This window comes from Symphalangus syndactylus, chromosome 10, assembly GCF_028878055.3.
Source record: "Symphalangus syndactylus isolate Jambi chromosome 10, NHGRI_mSymSyn1-v2.1_pri, whole genome shotgun sequence".
In the NCBI taxonomy this organism is placed as follows: Eukaryota; Metazoa; Chordata; class Mammalia; order Primates; family Hylobatidae; genus Symphalangus; species Symphalangus syndactylus.
Window position 1 is genome coordinate 20,524,275 of NC_072432.2, and position 23,877 is coordinate 20,548,151.

Below are 23,877 nucleotides of genomic sequence, written 5' to 3' on the forward strand. Positions count from 1 at the left end.
AGAAATATGGTACTGGTACCTGCATGTGGCTACGGGCTTAGGAAGAACCACTCCCGCGGTGTACACAGCCTGGAAGATCCCTTCCAGGTTCACTCTTCTAGTGATCTCTCGGATTAGCACTGGGGCTACCCGTTTCGATCTCAACTTCTTATGAACACAAAGAAAGTTGATTTCTACCATCTTCTTCACACTAAGAAATAAAGATGGTGAAGATTCAGAGTCAAAACAAGATTAAAAATGAAGAGTCAACACATTTTAAAAAATAAGATGATACCCAGGAAATATCCAAGAATAAGAATGCAGGCTGGGAAGAGTGGCTCTCGCCTGTAATCTCAGCACTTTGGGAGGCCAAGGCAGGTGGACTGCTTGAGACCAGGAGTTCAAGACCAGCCTGGGCAACACTGAGACTCTCATCTCTACAAAAAATAGAAACACCAGCCAGTCATGTTGCCGCATGCATGTGGTCCCAGCTACTTGGGAGGCTGAGGTGGAAGGATCACTTGAGCCTGAGAGGCAGAGGTTGCAGTGAGCCATGATCGCATCACTGCCCTCCAGCCTGGGCAACAGAGCAAGGCCCTGTCTCAAAAAAAAAAAAAAAAAAAAAAGGAAAGAAAAAAAAAAAAGAACATAAAGGCCATTCTTTTTTTTCTTTCTTTTTTTTTTGAGACAGACTGTCGCACTTTCACCCAGGCTGGAGTGCAATGGCGCAATCTCGGCTCACTGTAACCTCTGATTCCTGGGTTCAAACGATTCTCCTGCGTCAACCTCCTAAGTAGCTGGAATTACAGGCACATGCCACCACGCCCAGCTCATTTTTGTATTTTTAGTAAAGACAGGGTTTCACCATGTTGGCTACGCTGGTCTCGCTCCTGACCTTGTGATCCACCTGCCTCGGTCTCCCAAAGTGCTCGGATTATAGGCGTGAACCACCGCGTCTGGCCTGAAAGCCATTCTTTAACACAATATTTAAGAGAAATATTCTATCACTTAGACATTTCGCAAATTCAGGCGGAAACACTATTCCCCGTATCTCCCTGCCAAAATGATTGTAAAACGCACGGAGGCTCCAACCCTCTTGTTCTAAATACATTTTAGGACTTTGTCCGTTATAAGTTTTCAGTTTAGAAACTGTATCAGCTATGGCTCTTTACGTTTCTTTTTTTTTTTTTCCTTTTTTGAGATGAGGTCTCGCTATGTTGACCAGGCTGGTCTCGAACTCCTGGCCTCAAGCAATCCTCCCATCTCAGCCTCCCAAAGTGCTGGGATTACAAGCATGAATCACTACGACCTGCTCCTCTTTCAGTTTCTAGATCTGTTTTTCCTAAATTATGGTAATAACTGGGTCATCCTGGCGCAGAATCTGGTAAGATGTTGCTTTGGAGTGTGATACCAACCCCTGGGATACCTAAGAGGGGCTCTGAGCAGACCAGAGCTGGTGCGCTCTGAGCTACAGTAAGCCTCCTAGATCTTCAAATCCTGTTCCTGGTTCCGTTTCCAGGTACACATTTCATTTGGCACAAAATATTCCTTGAGATCAAGTGCTTTTCACAGTAAATAAGCTAACCTAATACACTGAAAAGTAAAGAGACCAATTATATACGACATCTTTGACCTTCATAGCTGGATCTTTGACTTTCCGGGCTGGTGATCCAAACTAAAAGTGCAATGTATCCTATGGAGAGAAAGCTTTATCTCTCCTAAAAAATTTTTAAGTAATTTTTTTTTTTTTTTTTTTTTTGAGATGAAGTCTTGCTCTGTCGCCCATACTGGAGTGCAGTGGTGTAATCTTGGCTCACTGCAACCTCTTCCTCCTGGGTTCAAGTGATTCTTGTGCCTCAGCCTCCCAAGTAGCTAGGATTACAGGCGCGTGCCACTGTGCTGGCTAATTTTTGTATTTTTATTAGAGATGGGGTTTCGCTATGTTGGCCAGGCTGGTCTCGAACTCCTGGCCTCAAGTGATCTGCCAGCCTCGGCCCCGACCAAAGTCCTGGAATTATAGGTGTGAGCCACCGTGCCTGGCCAAGGCTTCATTTATTCTGATACATATATGTGTGAGCAGGTATGAGATTGAGAGGCAGAGAGAGAAAAAGAGAAAAAGAAACCATTGTCCTTTATTTTTATTCACAGTCCGTTTTTTTCTTTACTACTTAATAAACTTTATGTTTTAAAGCAGTTCTAGGTTCACAGCAAAACCAATCAGAGAGTTTCCATAAAGCCTCTGCCTCCACACATACACAGCCTCCCTGACCACCAGACAGCTTGCATTCAGTCATTTTTTTTTTTTTTTTTTTGAGACGGAGTTTTGCTCATGTTGCCCAGGCTGGAGTGCAGTGGCGCAATCTCGGCTCACTGCAACCTCCGCCTCCTGGGTTCAAGCAATTCTCCTGCCCAGCCTCCTGAGTAGGTGGGATTACAGGTGCCTACCACCACGCCCGGCTCATTTTGTATTTTTAGTAGGGATGGGGTTTCACCATGTTGACCAGGCTGGTCTTAAACTCCTGAGCTCAGGTGATCTACCTGCCTCGGCCTCCCAAAGTGCTGGGATTAGAGGCGTGAGCCACCGCGCTTGGCCTGCATTCAGTAACTTTTAAAGGCCTATTCTGATTGTAATTCTTAGAAAATAAACATATAAAAATGGCATGGACGAGCTTAAACATGTACCTGTCATAAATCCGAATGTTTGCTGGGATGGCGCTTATGAACCCGACCAGTTTTTTATTTGAAGACACTCTGACCCCACAGTGCCACTGCAGGAGCCAGCCTGGCGGACGCAGAGCCCTGAGGTCACGGTAGACAAGAAAACAGGCACCAGTTATTGTCCAACAATACAGGAACAGACGCAGAAGTCCCCAAGTCAACAGCGCCTATCCACGACATCTGTGATCGATGAGACTTACCACAACAGGAACTCGGGTGAATAGTCAAATCGGAACATATTGTCATCATCTTCTACGTAATTCTCATTTAACAACGTGTATAACTCCTTGAGCTATAAGATAAAACAAGTGTCCTATCCATGGTGCTCAGAATCAACTTAGAAGCAATGTGTGAATGCAGGAGTTGAATTAAAGAGGTTTTTACCCACTCACCACTTCGGCATTACTCAAGTCTAAAGTGTCCCACATAAAACCCTGTGGCAAAGAATACGGTTCTTGGCGTACGTTGTCTTTATCTGGTTCAATGGCACCATGAGATGTTATGACTTCATCTGAACAGGGAGAGAAGGAGAAAAAAGAAAGGCAAAAAGCGAGAATTTTAAATGACAAAGTATTCTAACCATCCAAAGTGGTCAATGACATAAGCAAAATCAGACTTAGGGCCCTCGGGTTTCAGATAATCTTTAAAAAGATGCTGTTATATCAAGTGCCTCTGGACTGAAACAGGAAAGCTAGGCAGTGGTGTGAAATCATTGCTGTTTCACCAATTATTTTTCTTTTCTTTTTTCTTTTGAGATGGGGTCTCACTCTGTCGCCAAGGCTGGAGTGCAGTGGTGCAATCATGGCTCACTGAAGCCCCCAACTCCTGGGCTCAAGCGATCCTCTCTCCTCAGCCTCCCAAGTAGATGGGACTAGAGGTGTACACCACAGTGCCCAGCTAATTGTTAAATTTTTTTTGTAGAGACTGAGTCTCATTATGTTGCCCAAGCTGATCTCAAACTCCTGGGTTCAAGTGATCCTCCCACCTCAGCCTCCCAAAGTGCTGGGATTATAGGTGTGAGCCAACGCAGCTGGCCTATTTTAAATAGAAGGAGAAATCCTTTGTCATCCAGTGACAAAGATGACATTACAAAACAACAGTGATTCTGAGTCTCAAGGCCTACAATGCAGCCTTATCTTACACACCGTCATAAGCAATGTTAAGTTTCATTCAACAGCCTTGGGAGGTGTGTTCTTTTTACTGCATTTCCACAAACTGGGAGAGGAAAGGGCTGTGGTGACCTCTGCCCCTCCCAGCAAAACCTAAAAATAATTTCAAGGCTGGTTACTTCTCCCCATCTAAACTGCTAGCAGCGTAGTCCAGGCCATCACAATTTCTAGTGATTTCCACCAAGATGCATTTTCCAAGTCATTCTCTGCAGAGCTTCCCAACATGGTAGGACTAAAACCCAGGCTCTTCCCCGTGGCTGCTGCCTGCCTCGGCCCCTCTCCACACCCTCCCTGCCCCCTGCTCCCAGTGCTCTGGCCATGATGACCGGGGCTGGCCTCAGCTCAGGGCCTTCCTGGTGCCTTCCTTCGGCTTGAGGCCCTCTGGTCCTCAAGGGACTGGCCCCTTGGAATTCCCGACAGAAGCTTACGCATCACACGTCACTTTCTCCCAGCATCTGTTGCTTAACTAAAGCCTTTCTCTACCTCAATGTTGCCCCTCCTCCCCAGCCTGGCCACCTTTTGTCCTACTTTTCCACCACCGTTTCCAGGTGTGTGCCCTGGACTATGCCTGGCATTTAATAACAGACACTCAACAGACACCTGCTCAATGAGGGACCCTCAGGGCCTGCTCCTTCCATCATAGAACCTTATATACATTTTTAGTACTCCAATGGGCTAGGTGTGGTGGCTCACACCTGTAACCCCAGCACTTTGGGAGGCCAAGGCAGGTGGATCACTTGAGCCTGGGAGTTCGAGACCAGCCCAAGCAACATACTGAAACAGTGTCTCTACAAAAAAAATACAAAAATTAGCCAGGTGTGGTGGCATGCACTTGTGGTCCCAGATACATGGGAGGCTGACATGGGAGGATCGCTTGAGCCCAGGAGGTGGAGGCTGCAGCGAGCTATGATCATGCCACTGTACTCCAGCCTGGGTGATAGAGTGAGACCCTATCTCAAAAATAGTAATAATACTAGTAATGTTTCAAGTGTGGGGAAATTGGATGTTTTTATTGGGATAGAAATTGGACTAAAATAATGGTTATCGAAAGCCAATGTCACTACCTAATATTTATATTTTCAGAAGAAAAATAATACTTTTGCATAGATTTCAAATCTGTGGTATGAAATAAATGATACACGTGAAGTTAACATTCTTTGTGTCTTTTTTTTTTGTTCTTGTTGTTCATTCAGCTTTGTTTCTGCGGAAAAAAAGAGAAAAGCAGAAAAACTTACCTAGTTTAGGTACCGGTTGTGTGTCCCAAAACTGGTATCTGTGCTTTGCAGCCTCGTCAATGTTCCTGGCTGGGCCCTGGCATGCGGATAACAGCTCCATTGCTCTCTGGATATCCTGCAACTTCTGCATTGGAACACTGGGATTCTACGACAGCAAAGACAGACAGAATATGAGAGAGCGGCTGCTGATGTTAAACTTGAGCAGATACACGTGTATCTGCGTCAGAGACTACAATACCTAAACACTAGCGATCCTCCTCCAAGCCCAGTCAAGGCCATGGGCTTGTGTGTTACACATGAAAATGGATGCAAACCCTCTGTTAAAGGTAACAACAGTTGTCTAGTTTTAATGGGGCTCTGACAGTTTGGGGAATCTAAATTGAAGCATGCTTTGCTTCAGTTTCCCATCCATCTACAAATGGTCCCCGGCATTACTCCTCCGGGGGAGATGTGCAATGCATGCATTACTGTCATCCAGCAGCCAGGCAGCCACGAGCCTTGGGGGTACTGTCAGAGTAAATGCTCTGCAGGAGCAATGAGGGGATGAGGGAAAGAACTTCTAGAATGGAAACACAGCAGAGAAGGGAAGGGAAGGGGAGGGGAGGGAAGGAAGAGAGAGAGAGAAAACTAAGAGAAAGAGAGAAAGAAAGAGAGAGGATCGGCCATGGTGTCTCACGCCTATAATCCCAGCACTTTGGGAAGCCGAGGCGGGCAGATCACGTGAGGTCAGGAGTTAAGAGACCAGCCTGGCCAACACGGTGAAACGCTGTCTCTACAACAATACAAAAATTAGCCAGGCATGATGGCGGGTAATCCCAGCTACTTGGGAGGCTGAGGGGGGAGAATCGCTTGAACCTGGGAGGTGGAGGTTGCAGTGAGCTGAGATCGCTCATTGCACTCCAGCCTGGGTGACAAGAGTGAGACTCTATCAGGAAAGGGAAAGGGAAAGGAAAGGAAAGGAAAGGAGGGCAGAGAGAGAGAAGGAGAGAGAAAGAGAAAGGGAGAGAAAGAAAAGAAAAAAGAAGGAGGGAGGGAGCGATGGAGAAAGGAAGGGAGGGAGGGAGGTAGGGAGGTAGGTGGGGGAGAGAGAGGGAGAGGGAGGGAGAAAGGGAGGGAGGGAGGAAAGGAGGAAGGAAGGACGGATGGAAGGAAGGAAGGAAGGAAGGAAGGAAGGAAGGAAGGAAGGAAGGAAGGAAGGGAGGGAGGGAAATCTGAACTCAGTGCTGAACTGGGATGAAAATGATCAAGAAAAGAAATCTCTAACCATGCCCCTTCCTCCCGGCCACACCCTGGCCTTCTCCTGACCCTCCTGATCCTCTAGAGACAAACTCTCCCACCAGAAGGACGAGCAATTTCCTCTGTACTTCAGATCCTGGGCAACCATAGCCTGTCGTTTGCAACCCAAGTGTTGGAAACTGGACTCCTTTTTAGGTAAAACAGTACCTTTAAATTCTAAGGTTCCTTTCTCAAAGCCAATATTCCCACCAGCTCTTGAAGATTCCCCAGTTCTTTTTTTTTTTTTAATTCCTCAAATAACGTAATAATACATGGAACATGAGACTACTTGAAATGACAGGACAGCGCAGAGGACTGAATGTGGAAATCAATGACTTTTTTCAATATGTAAAATTACTGAGACATTGTAGAACTTTGATACCATGCACAGAATATTCTTCGCTGTAATTCAGAAAGTGGTTAGAAGTTTCAGAGCTCTTCGGTTTTGCTGTATGTCAACACAGGGTGGACACCATTGAAAGGTACAATTGACCCTTAGAAGTTTATAAACAGCAACTTTGGACTTCTGTTCCACTTGGAATTTGAAATCTGTGGTCTGGAGCAATAATTTTAACCTGGGAAGCTTACTTGTCTTACACAGCACAGAACAGGGTTTGTTTCATACAAACACTGTCAAGAACCCTAAGGAAACGAAGTTCTGAAGTCCAGCTGGAGGCAGGTGAAAGTCTTCTTGTCTCTGCTTGGAAGTCTAACAGCACAATCCAAGATTGCCACAGGTTTTGTAAGCTGTTTATCTTACATTTGTTTAACATCAAAATCATAAAGGTCCTATCTTAATGACACATACAAATCTAACAAAACACTTTTCCGGTTCTCATTATTGTATCTTTGGATGACTTCTTTTCCTTGGGTGTCTTTTAAGTCCCCAACATTAAAAGGAGCAAATTTCTAGCAAAATGAAATTCATGTGTATCTGAACTCCAACAACACCATCTATGAGAAGACCTTACAATTTAAATAGGAATTGAGATCACAGCATATTTCAACTAATAATGCTTAACTGTGCATCAGTTTAGCTTAAAATGGCAAAGTAGAGCCCAGTCTTATAAAAATATAACTACAATGACTATAATGAATTTGTCATGGTAATTTTTCCTTCTTGATTTAATTTTTTTTCCCTTGATTTCTTTCCTGGTTTCTGAGTTAAATCTTCTAACAGTAATATATCAAACTCAAACTACTTTGCAACAGACATGAATCAGCATCTTTGTTCCACATGATCCAATGACCAAAATGACCAGCTCCATGAAGACTTCAGAGTGATTTATTCCCTACCTAATTAGCTCATCAGTTGACCAGCACTCTCTATATGAAATGTCCCTTTGCAAAATATTGGTATCCCAATGCTCACTATTTAAATGCTTTCTTTCTTCTTCTTCTTCTTTTTTTTTTTTTTCATTTTGAGGCAGAGTCTCACTCTGTCGCCCAGGCTGGAATGCAGTGGCATGATCTTGGCTCACTGTGACCTCTGCCTCCTGGGTTCAAGCGATTCTCCTGCCTCAGTCTCCTGAGTAGCTGGGATTACAGGTTTGTGCCACCACGCCTGGCTAATTTTTGTATTTTTAGTAGAGACGGGCTTTCACCATGTTGGCCGGGCTGGTCTTGAACTCCTGATACCAAGTGATCTGCCCGCCTCAGCCTCCCAAAATGTGGTGATTACAGGCATGAACCACCACATACGGCTCTATTTAAATGCTTTCTGAAAGTAGATTCAAATAAACACAATTTCCAAATCCACAGGGACAAAGCAGTAAGGGAAACTCAGCTATGATCAATTCTTATGCCTGTCCATTCACCTTCCATAGTAGCACTACCTGGGAAGAATGAATGTGTGTCAGGCAAGGTGAGATGAATATCTACCCAACATTAACTTCCCACGATTCCACTCCTACGTAAGAGGCAGGTATATTCTGTTTTTCTTCCACACATGCTTTCTGTGGCATACTAACCATCAACTATATGCTTTACCCACTGTTTTCCAAATTTAAAACCTTGGAAAAAATGTCCAAGTTTTATAACACTAAGAAGTTTATAAGAATCCAAATATCGTTTTTATTTTGGTTCTTGTGTGTAGACCAGAATATTCTGCAATGCAGTCCACTGTAATTTACAGTGCTATCTGGAGTTGGCATAAGCTTAAAGGAAAAGAGCCCCAGATTTAAAAAATGCAGCAGAGAAAAGCCCATCTTAAGACAATACTGACTTCCTCCAAATTAAGAAAAGAAATTCCCTACTGTGATGGTTACTACTGAGTGTCAACTTGATTGAAGGATACAAAGTATTGGTCCTGGGTGTGTCTGTGAGGGTGTTGCCAAAAGAGATTAACATTTGAGTCAGTGGGCTGGGAAATGCAGACCCACCCTTAATCTGGGTGGGCACAATCTAATCAGCTGCCAGCGCAGCTAGGATACAAGCAGGCAGAAAAATGTGAAAAGAGAGACTGGCCTAGCCTCCTAGCCTCCATCTTTCTCCCGTGCTGGATGCTTCCTGCCCTCGAACATTAGGCTCCAAGTTCTTCAGTTTTGGAACTCGGACTGGCTCTCCTTGCTCCTCAGACTGCAGATGGCCTATTGTGGGACCTTATGATCATGTGAGTTAATACTTAATAAACTCCTATCTATCTTATCTATCTATCTATCTATCTATTATCTATCTATCTATCTATCTATCTATCTATCTATCTATCTATCTATCTATCTATCTACCTATCCATCTATCCATCCCATTAGTTCTGTCCCTCTAGAGAACCCTGACCAATACACCTACCAGATAATGCCAAGAGTTCACCACTGCCTGGCTTGGCTCTAGTTTCTCATAAGTGACCAGAGAGAGGGGAAAGGCTCACAGTCACTAGAGGTGGAAAGGATGGGCAGGGACCGATGGTGACGCTGAAAGCAACAGGAGATGTCCACACTGCATCAGGGATGCCACGTTTATCTGATGAAGCGACATTTAGAAACGGGAAGAGTATTTTGCAAGCTTATGGTGGCATCCTCTATGAGTTACCTTGGAAAGCTGTATCTAGTGGGTAGGATATTTATTACCCGAGAACCAAGTTGAAAAGCTAGGGAAGAAGATTCCATTTTCCTCTCACCCTGCAGTCAGTCAGGGAAAAATTGGGGCAAGTAATTTTCCTTCTCAGTGATTCCTGGTTCTTTTGTGTAAAACAGATGACAACAACAAAACTACCTGCAAGTCTCACTTCATGGAACACAACAGAAACTCTGCATAAGAAAAAAGGAAATCCACAAAGCTTGTAGAATGGTAACAACTATCATATATATATATATGCACTGTCTTAGGATGTAAAAACTCTTGAATAAAAATGCTCCAACTGGAACCTCAAGATCGAACTGCGAGTTAGAGAGAAGATAAGGAACTGGGCTGAAGGAAGTGCAGTACCCAGGCAAAGGCACACAACTAGTGAGCAAGGGGGCAGAGATCAAGCTCAAGGTCTCAGACATCACCCCTTGAGCTGTTTCCACAATACCACATGCTACTCACGTTGATTGATTGATTGATTGATTGACACGGTCTCTGTTGCCAGGCTGCAGTGCAGTGGCATGATCTTGGCTCACTGCAACCTCTACCTCCCAGGCTCAAGCTATCCTCCCACCTCAGCCTCCCAAGTAGCTAGGACTACAGGTGCATGCCACTGTGCCTAACTAACTTTTTATATTTTTAGTAGAGACAGGGTTTCGCCATGTTGCCCAGGCTGGTCTTGAACTCCTGGGCTCAAGGGATCCGCCTGCCTCGGCCTCCCAAAATGCTGGGACTACAGGCATGAGCCATCGTGCCTGGCCTGTTCACAATAATTTATTTGTAGGTACGATCATCAAAATCATCTCTATTTTGTAATATTTCTAATTCTACCCCTTTTCTTTCTCTTTTTTTTTTTTTTTTTTTTTCCAGCCAGGGTCTCTCACTATTGTCCAGGATGAAGTGCAGTGGTGTGATCATAACTCACTGCAGCCTTGAACTCCTGGGCTCAATGGATCCTCTCACCTCGGCCTCCCAAAGTGCTGGGACTACAGGCGTGAGCCACCGTGCCTGTCTGATTCTACCCTTTTCACTGTGAGTTTCTTGCATCAAGAGGGCTTTGTGTTTCCCAGAGGCCCAGCACACAGGGTGCCTGGGGGTTGGCTCCACAGACAGGGATGGCTGCCATCTGTGCCACCAGACACCCACGCAGTACAATCAACCCTCTTCTTGGCCACCATCTGCCAACGCAGGGCCCAGCTGGACAACTTCTGGTTTGGTTTAAACTAGGAGAATGTCAGGAACTATTTCCCACCCTTGGCATTAGAATGAAGAACGACCGCTGCAAACTGGTTTGATTCAAAGTCAACGAGAGACTTACCCATGGCTGCTCCCGCTGAAATCTGCTGCCAGATGGTGTTGTGCTATTCAGGTAATTAGACAGACACCCAGAAAAATTACAATGTGAATATCTTCTGAACGAAAAGTAATCAAATATTAAAGTGTAATTTCAAAAAAACCTCACAAGCTCACATTGAGACTTTCTTCTAGAACGACAATCTAAATACAGATTCACTGAGAAAAGGGAAAAACACAGCAGGTATCCACACACACACAAAAGCACAGTGTACCCCTTCATTATTTGGGTGCCAAAGTCCATTTTAAGGAGGCTGTCAAGAGCTTCCAGTTACTAGTGGCATTCAACACACAGTCACAACAAAGTCCCTACACATCTGATCCAGCAGGGCGCTAAACTGCGTAAACCCACTCATATGCACGAGAAACCACACAGGGGAAAAAATAAAACAGAGCTCTCACTTTCGAAGGCTGTTGAATTTTAATCTCCTGGGAATCAGATGCCGAGTCTGACTTGGTGCCTCCGGAATTTGGTTTCTCCTTTTTTCTCTTCTGTTTCTTCTTTTTCTTTTTGGCTCCCAAATACCCTCCAGGACTTCTGCAGGAAATGCAAAGATGGTGAAACCAACCAACAAACAAAAATCATTAAATGAAATTGAACTGCATACAGTTAATCATTTCGAAAAATACAGATGTTATATGCAGTAGAAAATAACTGTGTTAGGATGTAGGAGAGGAATAAAAGGTAGTGCAGTGAAGACGGTAACAGGCAACGCAGAAGAATACCAATCCCCGCTCAGTCATCCTGCAGGAGCTTAGATGTCACGAAGCAGGAAGATTGCAGAGATAAACTACATTTTATAACAGAAGTAAAATAGTTTCCACAGTTATCACTACTCTCCTAATCTACGTTTAAGTCAGCCTTCGGGAGGAGAGATACATGATATGAAAAACTCCATTACAAAGATCTCTTGGGTACAACAGAACACTAATCTTGAAGCAACAGAACTAAAGGAACCGCTTTTTTGCAGAGGAGGAAATGCTCCCTGATAAAGATTTTTACTAGGGGGGCTAACAATGCAAAGCTCTAAGTGTCTAACTACAGAGAGAGACCCTGTCACAAACAAACACAAACAAAACACAAAGTGCTAGTTTTGTTACCTAGCATCTAGGTTATAAAGCAACTTTTCTTTCCACTGATTATTCATGTTTTAAAGTAATGAACTTTTCCATTTAAAATGGATAATTCCTCTGTGACATCCAAATATGAAAGGCACGTGCAGTAGTGAGAGAAACTGTTTAAGAACTAAGCACTCTGTTGGGCACAGTGGCTCATGCCTGTAATCCCAGCACTTTGGGAGGCTGAGGCAGGTGGATAGCTTGAGCCCAGGATTTCGAGACCAGCCTGGGCAATAAGGGGAAACCCAGCCTCTACCAAAAGAAAAAAAAAATTAGCCAGGTGCAGTGGTACGCACTTGTAGTCCCAGCTACTCAGGAAGCTGAGGTGGGAGGATAGCTTGAGCCTGGGAGACGGAGGTTGCAGTGAGCCAAGACTGTGCCACTGCACTCTGGCCTGGGCAACAGAGCTGGAGAAAAAGAAAAAAGAAGTAAGCACTTGAGCTATAGATTCATATTTCCACTCCAATTCTAAAATAGAAAACAGTGCTTATTTTGGGAGATACATTAAGACTTTGTCAAATGGTACCCTAGTGGTTTAAAAATAGTAAGGCTTTGCCACCTCACAACGAGCAGTTTATTTTCATCAACAGAATCAAATTTGTGCTATCACGATGTTTATATTTAAAATCACCTGGTGGCCAAGGACACTCATCAATATCTGAATAGCAATTGGGATTAAACAAACATATCACAGCCAGGTACGTGAGCTAGAAATATGCTGCAGATACGTTCAGTTTTGTATATTCTCTGGTTTGGGAGTAGGACTATTTTAGGCTTTCCTCTCCCAATGTTCCTATTGCCGGCACCCTGTGAATTGGTGAATCCGTTGTACTGTTATAGTGTGATTTACATATGCATTTGCATGTGCTACTTAAGAAGTCTATTCATAATTGTGTCCCTAAGGTCTGCAATGCCTCCCACCAGTACATACTAATACAAATGCTTGTGGAATGAATGAATGGATAAGTCTGGCTCTAGAGGTGGTGCCATCACATATTCCCAGGCCATAAAATACTTCTGAAAGCTACCATTGTTCCAACCTCAATGGTAAAGCCTACTGCAACTTACTATCAAGTCATTATTGAACATTTACAATGTGTTCAGCATTATCTTGGGGCCACAGGCTGGGTGGGAGGGACAAAAATCATGGTGGACATGCCCGTGACTTCACAGCCCAGGGGATTATCCCTCTCCCACCTCTACCATTTATTCTAACTGCTACTGGTTATGGCTTTCCGGAAACCACTAGGAGCCTGGGACCTCACAGCTTTTCTGTATAATACTTCCACTTCAAAATATCTCTAAATTTCCAAGAAGCTTGGTTACAGAGAGATACAGAATCAAAGGCAGTGACTGGGAAGGATGCTTTGAAGTAGATGCCTATCCAATTGGATGAAAATATATTTGTCCTGAGTGTCAGTTAATAATTTTCTCAGCCAGGCATGGTAGCTCACGCCTATAATCCCAGCACTTTGGGGGGCCGAGGCGGGAGGATCGCTTGAGCCTAGAAGGATCTCTTGAGACCAGCCTGAGCAATATAGTGAGACCCTGTCCCTATAAAAAAAAAAAAAATTAGCTGTGCATGGTGGTGTGCACCTGTGGTCCCAGCTACTCCGGAGGCTGAGGTGGGAGGATCACTTGAGCCTGGGAGGCTGCACTGAGCCATGATCATGCCACTGCACTCCAGCCTGGGCAACAGAGTGAGACCCTGTCTCAAAAACAACAACAACACAACAACAATAATAAGTCTCTAAAACAGAAAAACTCATGGAAACTTGAGGGGATCTGGAGACATTTTAAAAAATTAAAACACCAGACTATTTCACCAAAAAATCCTTAAGTAAGTTTATATCACCTATTCTATAACTTACAAGCCTTGTTCAATGAGGTTTCCAAAACTCCATTTTGGGAGTTAATTGATGCTACACACCAAAACTTTTTTTTCTTCCAAACGGTGTTGCTAAAATTTATATTTTTATTTTGGCATAATGGAGAAAGCGTCACCATTTCTGTTTACTCTAGTTCAGCAAGAGTTTTTCTTTTTCTCTCTTTCATCTCAACTTTGACAGGGAGCTACAGAAATGGGCACTAAGTTGGTCATCCCAGCCTCCAAACTCCCAGACATATCTGATAGCATTTATACAATGATGAGAGGCAGAGCTTCCCAGCCCTTCAGTGAGAAAGAGCTACCTTTCCACTTCCTGAGGCCATGGAGGAAACGAGACTTTGAGAATAGGAGCTGACCAGTGCACCACTTGATACCCATGAGGATAATTATAATCAAAATGAAAGAGCCAGGCCAGGCGCAGTGGCTCATGCCTGTAATCCCAGCACTTTGGGAGGCTGAGGCGCGTAGATCATGAGATCAGGACATCCAGACCTGGCTAACACGGTGAAACCCGGTCTCTACTAAAAAAAAATATTAAAAAATTAGCAGGGCATGGTGGCGGGCGCCTGTAGTCCCAGCTACTCGGGAGGCTGAGGCAGGAGAATGGCGTGAACCCAGGAAGCGGAGCTTGCAGTGAGCGGAGATTGCGCCACTGCACTCCAGCCTGGGCGACAGAGCGAGACTCCATCTCAAAAAAAAAAAAAAAAAAGAAAGAGCCAGCGCTGGGGAGGATGGAGAGACGCTGGAACCCTCATACACTGTTGATGGGAATGTAAAATGGGGCAGCTGCTTTAAAAAACAGCTGACAGTTCCTCAAAACAGTAAACAGATTCCCTGTATACCCTAGCCATTACGCTCGTAAGTACATAACCAAGAGAAATGAAAACTTATGTCCACACAGGAACCTGTTCACAAATACTCACAGCAGCATCATTCATAACAGCCAAAAACTGGAAACAACCCAAATGTCCATCCTCTTATGAATGGAGACAGGAAATGTGGTCCATCTATAGGATGGATTATTCAGCAATAAAAAAACAGAGCCGATAAAAACAGCAACATGAATGGATGCATCTTGAAAACACTACACTAAGTGAAAGACACCAGTTGCCAAGGACTACGTATTGTATAATTCCATGTCTATAAAATGTCCTGACAGGCAAATCCACAGAAACAGAACTAGATTAGTGGTGGTCAGGGGCTGGGAAGATGGAGGGCTTCGGCATGATTAAGGGATGTGGGTTTATTTTGGGAGTGATGCAAATGTTCTAAAATTGATTGTAGTGATGGGTGCACAACTCTGAATAAACTAAAAGCTGCTGAATGGTATACTGTATTTATTTTTAGTTTTTAGTTTTTGAGACAGTCTTACTTTGTCGCCCAGGCTGGAGTGCAGTGGTGCCATCTTAGCTCACTGCAACCTCTGCCTCCTGGGTTCAAGTGATTCTCCTGCCTCAGCCTCCCAAGTATCTGGGATTACAGGCACGTGCCACCACGCCCAGCTAATTTTTATATTTTTAGTAGAGACGGGGTTTCGCCACATTGGCCAGGCTGGTCTCAAACTCCTGACCTCAAGTGATCCACCCGCCTCAGCCTCCCAAAGTGCTGGGATTAGAGGCGTGAGACACCGAGTCCAGCCTGAATGGTATGCTTTAAATGAGTGAATGGTATGGTATGTGAATTATATCAAATGAAACAGTCAGAAGTGTTGACAGGTGACACTCCTGTCCCTGGGGGTGACAGGATGATGTTATGGCCAGAGCAGATCAGGAGTCGGCTGTGGCTGCTTAGCCAGGGGTCTGCGTCCCACAGGACTCCAGGGACTCTGGAGGGAGATGCATGACAGAAAGAGATGCCCCCGTGCCTGGGTGGGAGAGGTGGTAAGCGGACTTCCAGATACTGAAGGCAAATCCATGCCCAAGAGAAGACTCTCCCTGGAAATCCAATGAAGAAAGACTGATTCAGACTCCCAGTACTGGAGGCTGATTACCGAGTCACGGAAATTCAGCCCTGCATATCATGTGGCCCTTTAAAAAGATTCCTCGGTCTTCAAGAACACAAGTCCCACCTCCCTCTTCCCCAGGGTTTCACTTGAAAGGTCCATAAAGAAAAGGCTCTCAGTTTTGCCACCTCTGAAAGCCCAGACACTTCAGCCTGCATCTAAAGAGAATCAGTGGCACGTTCAGACCTCAAGTAGAAACGAATACATTCCTTCTCAGCTATGGAAATGGCAAATATTTAATGAGCACATCCAGCAAATCTCTTCAAAGAAGTATTCATGGAAACTACAGACAAGACTTAATGGGATAGCCAATGTAACAGAGCCACGTAAACGCTTTACAGGTGGTCCAGGATGATATCCACAAAACCCATTGTTTCTCTCCCTGGACTCACAGCTGGACAGCACTTGCCAGCTGCCTCGTAGCCAGGTGTGGCCACTGACTGAGTTCCAGCCAGCGGAAGTGATGTGTGTCACCTCCTGCTTCCCAGAAACCCCTGTGGGTGGCTTCTCCATGTCCTTCCTGTCCTTTGTGCTGTTTGGATGCAGACATAGGTGAGACCCCCAAGGATGGCAGAGCCACACAATGGCGCAGCCTCGACCCTGGATGACAGAATGAAGGAGAACTCCCTCACCATGGTCAGAACATGTGCCCAGGGCTGGTCCCTGAATGAGAAGGGAACTTCCACTGTGTTGTTCAATCCCATGTTAGGGTCTATTGATTACAGCAGCCCAGCCTCATACAACTAACACATCAATCTTAAGAGTGACATCAGGCTGGGTGCAGCGGCTCACACCTGTAATCCCAGCACTTTGGGAGGCCAAAGAGTGAGGATTGCTTGATCCCAGGAGTTCAAGACCAGCCTGATCAACACAGAAAGACCCCCATTTCTACAAAGAAGTTAAAATTAGCCAGGTGTGGTGACATGTGCCTGTAGTCCCAGCTACCAGGGAGGCTGGGGTGGGAGGATCACCTGAGCCCAGGAGGTCAAGGTTGCAGTAAGCTATGTTTGCCCCACTGCATTCCAGCTGGGCAAGAGCGAAAGATCCTCTCACTCTCAAAAAAAAAAAAAAAAAAAAAAAAAAAGAGTGACATCAAAGGAGCTCAATTTTTGGTATGTGAATTCCAAGAATAAAAAGTAATTTTAAATTTTATCAGGTACCACTGGAGGGATAACTTAGCTCCTCTCTACTGTGAAATAGAAGAAACATTAGTGGTTTGAGACTAATTATTTTACAAATATTTCCCCCCTGAATTTCCAAGTTCCTGCATGGAAAATGGTGGGAATACAACTGATTGTAATCTCCTCGTTCGTATTTTCACGCATTTTTGAACTAGTCTATAATAATCACAATACCTTTGTAAGGAAAACATTATTAAAATACAACAGCACCGAAGAACAGATAAACAGGTCCATGAAATGCAACAGACATATCAGTAACAACCCATGATAGTCAAGAAACTTGATATATAATAAAGATCACATCATAAATCAGTAGTGAAAAAAAACCTTTTCATATGTGAGAAAATCTGAATTCCTATATGCAGAAATATATAATTAGTTTGCTACATCCCACAACATGAAAAAAAAAAAAACAAATTCCAAATGGGTAAAAGACCCAAACTTGGAAAACAAAACCTTAAAACTGAAGGCGGTGATGTCCATTTATTCCACATGTTTCTAGTGCCTAGAACAGTGTCTGGCATTTAGTAGATGCTCAAGTAAACATCTGTCAAATGAGTAAGTGAAAGAATTAAACGATAACTTCATAATGTCAGTGAAGGAAATAATTACTCAAACAAGGACTCAAAAGTACAAACCATAAGAGATAATAACTTTTGAGTACACCAAAGTTAAACATTTCATGGTAAAGTGATTATAAAAAAATTTTTACGTTACAGAATAAGGTTAGACATTTATAACACAAATGAGAAAGTATTACCAGCCAGAATATATACAAAGGTCTTTTCTCTTTCACATTTTATCTCTAGGATGGTACAGAAAGACAGCATTATATTCTGGCCAGGACTGCAGGCATTAAGTAGAGTTTGACTACCTGGGTTTGAATCCTGACTTCACAAGTTCTCAGCTGTGTGACTTTGAGTTTATTACTTAACCTCTCTGTGCTCCAGTTCTGTAGCTGCAAAAGGATGATGTTTTCAAAAAACAGTATTAGGCCAGGTGTGGTGGCTCATGTCTGTAATCCCAGCACTTTGGGAGGACAAGGCAGGAGGGCTGCTTGAGTCCAGGAGTTCGAGACCAGCCTGAGCAACATAGCAAGACCTAGTCTTTTTACAAAAAATAAAAAATTAGCGGGGCATGTTGTTGTGTGTGTGCCTCTGGTCCTAGCTACTCAAGAAGCTGAGGTGGGAGGATCACTTGAGCCCAGGAGTTTGAGGCTGCAGTGAGCCGTGATCGTGCCACTACAGTCAGCCTGGGCAACAAAGTGAGACCCTGTCTCAAATAAATAAATAGTATTAGAAAAAATGTGAGGATAAAATGAATTCATACATCTAAGAATTTAGTATAGTAGCTGGCACACAGAAATCATTCGGTACAAGCCAGCTATTATTATGATTGTACTGCTTTAATTTTTAAATATAATTTATTGCTAGCTGGAACTGTATTGTCTCTCTCTAACTAGAACATAAGATCCATAAAGCAGTGTTTTCCATTGTATTCCTAGCACCAAAAATAGTGTCTGACATACAAAAGATCCTCAATAAGTATTTGATAGATGAATGAGAAATCAATAAAAAATCATTAAGAAAAAGACAAAAGACTGACAGAAGAATGGGCTGACAATATGAATAAGCACTTCACAAAAGAGGCAGACTTAACAACCAATAAGCTTAAGAAAACATGCTCAATTTCACCCATTGATTTGGCAAACATTTTAAAATCTAAGAATATCAGAAGAATGTGAGGAAAGGGAACACTCACATGCTGTTGGTAAAATGTAAACTGAAACAACCACTTTGTAGAGCAGTCTGGCATTGCTGCTGCCACCACCACCACTGCCACCACCACCACCATCATCACCATCACCATATCATTACTAACACCGTCACCATTATCATCACCACCACCATCGCCACTACCATTGCCATCACCACCATCACTGCTGCCATCACCATCACTGCCACCATCATCGCCATCACTACCATTACATCATCATCACCACCATCATCACCATCATATCATTACTACCATCATCGCCATGGTCATCATCACCATCACCATTGCCACTACCATTGCCATCACCACCATCACTGCCACCATCATCACCATCACCATCATCACCACCATCACATCATCATCACCATCATCACCATTATCATCATCACCATCATCACCACCATTGCCACTACCATCGCCATCACCACCATCACTACCACCATCATCACCATCACCATCATCACCACCATCACATCATCATCACCACCACCATCACCATTATCATGATCACCACCATCGCCACTACCATCGCCATCCCACCATCACTGCCACCATCATCACCATCACCACCATCATCACCATCACATCATCATCACCATTATCATCACCATCACCACCATCACCATCACCACCATCACTGCCACCATCATCACCATCACCACCATCATCACCATCACATCATCATCACCATCATCACCATTATCATCACCATCACCACCACTACCATCGCCATCACCACCATCACTGCCACCATCATCACCATCACCATCATCACCATCATCATCATCACCATCACATTATCATCACCACCATCATCACCATCACTATCACCACCACCACTGCCACCACCACCACTGCCATTACCCCTATCATCGCCATCATATCATTACTACCATCATCACCATTATCATCATCACCATCATCACCACCATCACCACTACCATCACTATCACCACCATCATCACCATCACATCATCACTACCCCCATCATCGTCACCATCACCATAATCACCACCACTGCCATCACCACCATCATTATCACCATCATCACCATCATGATCACCACCATCATCACCATCATCATGATCACCACCATCATCACCATCACCATCATAATCATCACCACAGCAGGTAACACTTTGCAACACTTACTATGTGTCAGGCACTGTACCAAGCACCCCACAGGTATCAACTTTGTAAACTGTCACACTTGGAGGTAAGTGCTATTATTATTATTATTATTATTCCCATTTTATAGATGAGGAAACTGAAATAGAGCTTAAGTAATTTGCCAAAGGTCACATGGCTAATAATGGCAGAATCAGGACTTGAATCCAGACAGTCTGGCTCCAAAATCCACATAATTACTCCCCTACGTTTTCTCTCATTTACGTACTTCCTTGGGTTGACCGTCTTTTCAGATAATTACCAGCAATTTTTAGGTTTTTTGTAAACTGCCTAATTGTGATCTTTGGACATTTTTTATTCACCTATTTTATGGAATTGTAATAGATCTTTGTGCTACGTGTGTGCACATGCCCTGGTGTTCTGGTTGGAATACCAAAACACTTCACTAGAAGGAATAACACTACTAGGAAAAAAATATGAGGTTTTGGTACAGTTGATAAAAAACAAAGGTAACCCAGGGCTGGGCAGGGTGGCTCACGCCTGTAATCCCAGCACTTTGGGAGGCCGAGGCGGGAGGATCACGAGGTCAGGAGATCACGACCATCCTAGCTAACACGGTGAAACCCCTTCTCTACTAAAAATACAAAAAAATTGGCCGGGCACGGTGGCAGGCACCTGTAGTCCCAGCTACTCGGGGAGGCTGAAGCAGGAGAATGGTGTGAACCCGGGAGGCAGAGCTTGCAGTGAGCCGAGATCGCGCCACTGTACTCCAGCCTGGGCAACAGAGCGAGACTCAGTCTCAAAAAATAAATAAATAAATAAATAAAAATAAAATAAAATAAAAATAAAAAAAACAAAGGTAACCCAAAGGTTCATCACACTACCTGCTGCTGGAAGAGAATTCACACCCACAGTTGGGGACGTTGGCTAAGGTTGACTCAGGTTATCAGGGTGTACTGGCCAAAGTTGGTGCTCATCCTGGATCAGGGGCATCCATCTTACCTAAGTTGATCATGTGACCATCAAATTCAATAATGGATTTCACCTGCAGTTCAGGGTTTGAAGAAGTCACACAAATGAGTTTGTTTTTGTCAGTGGTTCATCTGTGTAATTCTAGTATGAGTTTCTTCACTCTTTTTTTCCCAAGTGTAATGCAGAGTCCACAGCAGGAAGCCAACCTTCCAGCTTTCATCATCTGGCTGCACTACGGCCTCATCTAAAGTAGGATTTCAGCTCCATCATGGGTCTGGTAGCTTCAACCCATACTTAGTGTGCCCCTTCTCCTCTTGGGATTGGTGTAGGAAGTATCTACAAAGCAACATGGTCTCTGTGCAAAGCAGTAAGTCATGGACAAGCCCTAGAAGGCTCAGAGCTCAGAGCTGTCCCAAAAGTGTATGGCCAGTGAGGGACAAAGATCATCAAAGATCCATCAAACAGGCAGGTGGCTACAGCTATTGAGGCTACAGCTTTGGATAAAGGTGACTGTGAGATTAGTCAATAATTTAAATATTTACACGGGTGTTAGCAGCAGAGGATGCCTAGCTCTAGACAATGGCTGAACAATAAGCCCTGGAATACAAGCGTGGCTGGAAGAGAGAATCTTGATGATCCCCTTTGCTAGCTTCTAGTCCAGTTTGTTAACTAGTCCCTCTTTGCTAGCTTTTGGTCTAGTTTACTAACTAATCCCTCTTCTTACATATTGGGTTGTTCCAAGTTTTTGGTTCTCCTAAACCTGTACCATATTTGAAATGTGGGAATGTATATTCTATCTCATTAGCTTCCTCTTTTCTTTTTTTTTTTTTTTTTTGAGACGGAGTTTCATTCTTGCTGCCCAGGCTGGAGTGCAATGGCGCAATCTTGGCTCACTGCAATCTCTGCCTCCTGGGTTCAGGCAATTCTCCTGCCTCAGCCTCCCAAGTAGCTGGGATTACAGGCATGCGCCACCATGCTGGCTAATTTTGTATTTTTAGTAGAGACAGGGTTTCTCCATGTTGGTCAGGCTGGTCTTGAATTCCCGACCTCAGGTGATCTGCCCACCTCGGCCCCCCAAAGTGCTAGGATTATAGGTGTGAGCCACAGTGCCTGGCCAGCCTCCTCCTTTCATAATTATCAAACAATTTTGGTGTCTACATCACACAAAAGCCCAATTCTGATATGAGATAATGTTAAACTATAATAAACTTTTATATAACACTCATTGGCCAGAAACGCGTATCGCATGAAGTTTAGTTTGTGAAGTAAGACCTGTCTTTGTAGACAGTGCAAGGTCGGAATACAGGAAGAAATATTTTAAATGCTTTAAAAATTTGTTATTTACATATCTTTAAGATCATTATACACAATTGAAGATGAAATTCAAATTGTTCAGCCATTCGACAAACAGGGACAGATCCGTGGCTTATGAGCCTCAAGGGAGCTGACGGCTCAGAAGAATTGAGTTCTAGACAGTTTTAAAAAGAAAAAAAAAAGTTGGCTGGGTGTGGTGGCTCACGCCTGTAATCCCAGCACTTTGGGAGGCTGAGGCGGGTGGATCACCTAAGGTCAGGAGTTCAAGACCAGCCTGGCCAACATGGTGAAACCCCGTCTCTACCAAAAATATAAAAAATTAGCCGGGTGTGGTGGCACGCGCCTGTAGTCCCAGCTACTCGGGAGGCTGAGGCAGGAGAACTGCTTCAACCTGGGAGGCAGAGGTTGCAGTGAGCCAAGATCGTGCCACTGCACTCCAGCCTGGGCGACAGAGTAAAACTCTGTCTCAAAAACAAAAAGAAAACAAAACAAAAGTTGTAATACTCAAACATAGAAATGAGATAGCTTGATCCAAGGCTGTGATATGAGCCTGTGATATGTGTCCAAGGGCAAAGGCCAGAGATGACAGAGAAAACAATTTCTATGAGCAAAGTCAAAGGTCAAAGACAAGTTAGTGAGGCTGTACAAATGGCGCTTTTCACCAGGAAGCATAAAGGTGAACCTGGAGTCCTCAAACTCCAGGAAACGCACCTCCCAGATCCAAAAGGGAGCCAGAGGTCATGGTCCGCTCTGGGATGGTACAGGAAAGAAACAAATGAATTTTTAAAAAGCAGAGAAATACCACAGAGCTCTGAGAAGTTGTCTGTAAGACAAGGAGCAAGTGGCAGTGTCTAGAAGGGATGGCTTAAAGCTGGGACAAGCAGGACTGGGGTCTCTCCTTTGCCACAATGTATCTTTTCCCCTTTTCCTTAGGAAGTGACAGCAAAAAGTCAACTCAAGAAGAACCCTGGGGTCTGATGGGTCCCTGATACATAAAGTCTCTCGTTTTCTCAGAGCTATTCCCTCTCAGAACCTTCCCCAGCCTTCTGTTATCCCTGAGGATGGGGTCAGGCCCAGGACAAAGTATGTACTTGTCAAATCATGAGTTTTAAAGACAAATGGCTCCTTTTAAGCAGTTTTTTTCATTTAGCAACGAAGACACTCATCCCCAGAGGGGTTAACTGACTTCCAACGTCCAAGGGAGGGTTAGTGAAGGAAGCTTCTTGGTTCCTGGTTTAAAACTCATCTCAACACACCACACTGCCTTCCTAAAACTTAACTGAGAAAGATTTTTAAATATTCATCAGGAAACAGTCTGGAGAGGTGATACATGTACAAGGATATTAACTTCAGCCCTGTGTACTAGCACAAAAGACTAAAAACTACCTTACTCTCTACTAATAGGGGATGGATTAAAGAGGTAATGGCGTACCCATTCAACGCTACAATGTACAGCAGCCCCCCACCTTTTTTTGGAATGGAGGTTTAATAGTCAGAAGAGAAGGGAAAGAGAAACAGCTCTCTCTATATATAGAGAGAGTAGTCTCTGAGTGGAAAGGACCCATATACAGCCTTTTTAAAAAGGAGGTTGGAGATGAACATGGTGGCTCACGCCTGTAATCCCAGCAACTCCAGGGGATCGCTTGAAGTCAGGAGTTCGAGACAAGCCTGGGTAACACAGTGAGACCTCCCCTCCACCATCTCT

At 44.0% G+C, this 23,877-nt stretch overlaps 1 protein-coding gene and 1 long non-coding RNA gene across 4 annotated transcripts in view; one reads left to right on the forward strand and one right to left on the reverse strand.

Annotated features, from left to right (window-relative positions):
* Positions 1-23,877, reverse strand: part of NMT2 (N-myristoyltransferase 2) — a 61,536-nt gene that overhangs the window by 21,981 nt on the left and 15,678 nt on the right. Inside the window, exons 2-8 of one of the 3 annotated variants that reach the window (XM_055296636.1) lie at positions 11,195-11,330; positions 10,758-10,800; positions 5,102-5,246; positions 3,090-3,208; positions 2,898-2,989; positions 2,662-2,778; positions 20-190 (exon numbers count right to left, since the gene is read on the reverse strand). In XM_055296636.1, the coding sequence (XP_055152611.1) occupies positions 20-190; positions 2,662-2,778; positions 2,898-2,989; positions 3,090-3,208; positions 5,102-5,246; positions 10,758-10,800; positions 11,195-11,330 (823 nt within the window). The remainder of the gene's footprint in view (positions 1-19; positions 191-2,661; positions 2,779-2,897; positions 2,990-3,089; positions 3,209-5,101; positions 5,247-10,757; positions 10,801-11,194; positions 11,331-23,877) is intronic. The other 2 variants (XM_055296635.1, XM_063610124.1) reach the window with 2 other exon arrangements.
* Positions 6,173-11,142, forward strand: LOC134731504 (uncharacterized). Its single transcript, XR_010113813.1, has 3 exons — positions 6,173-8,987; positions 9,568-9,661; positions 10,310-11,142. It is a non-coding gene; the product is annotated as an uncharacterized lncRNA (long non-coding RNA).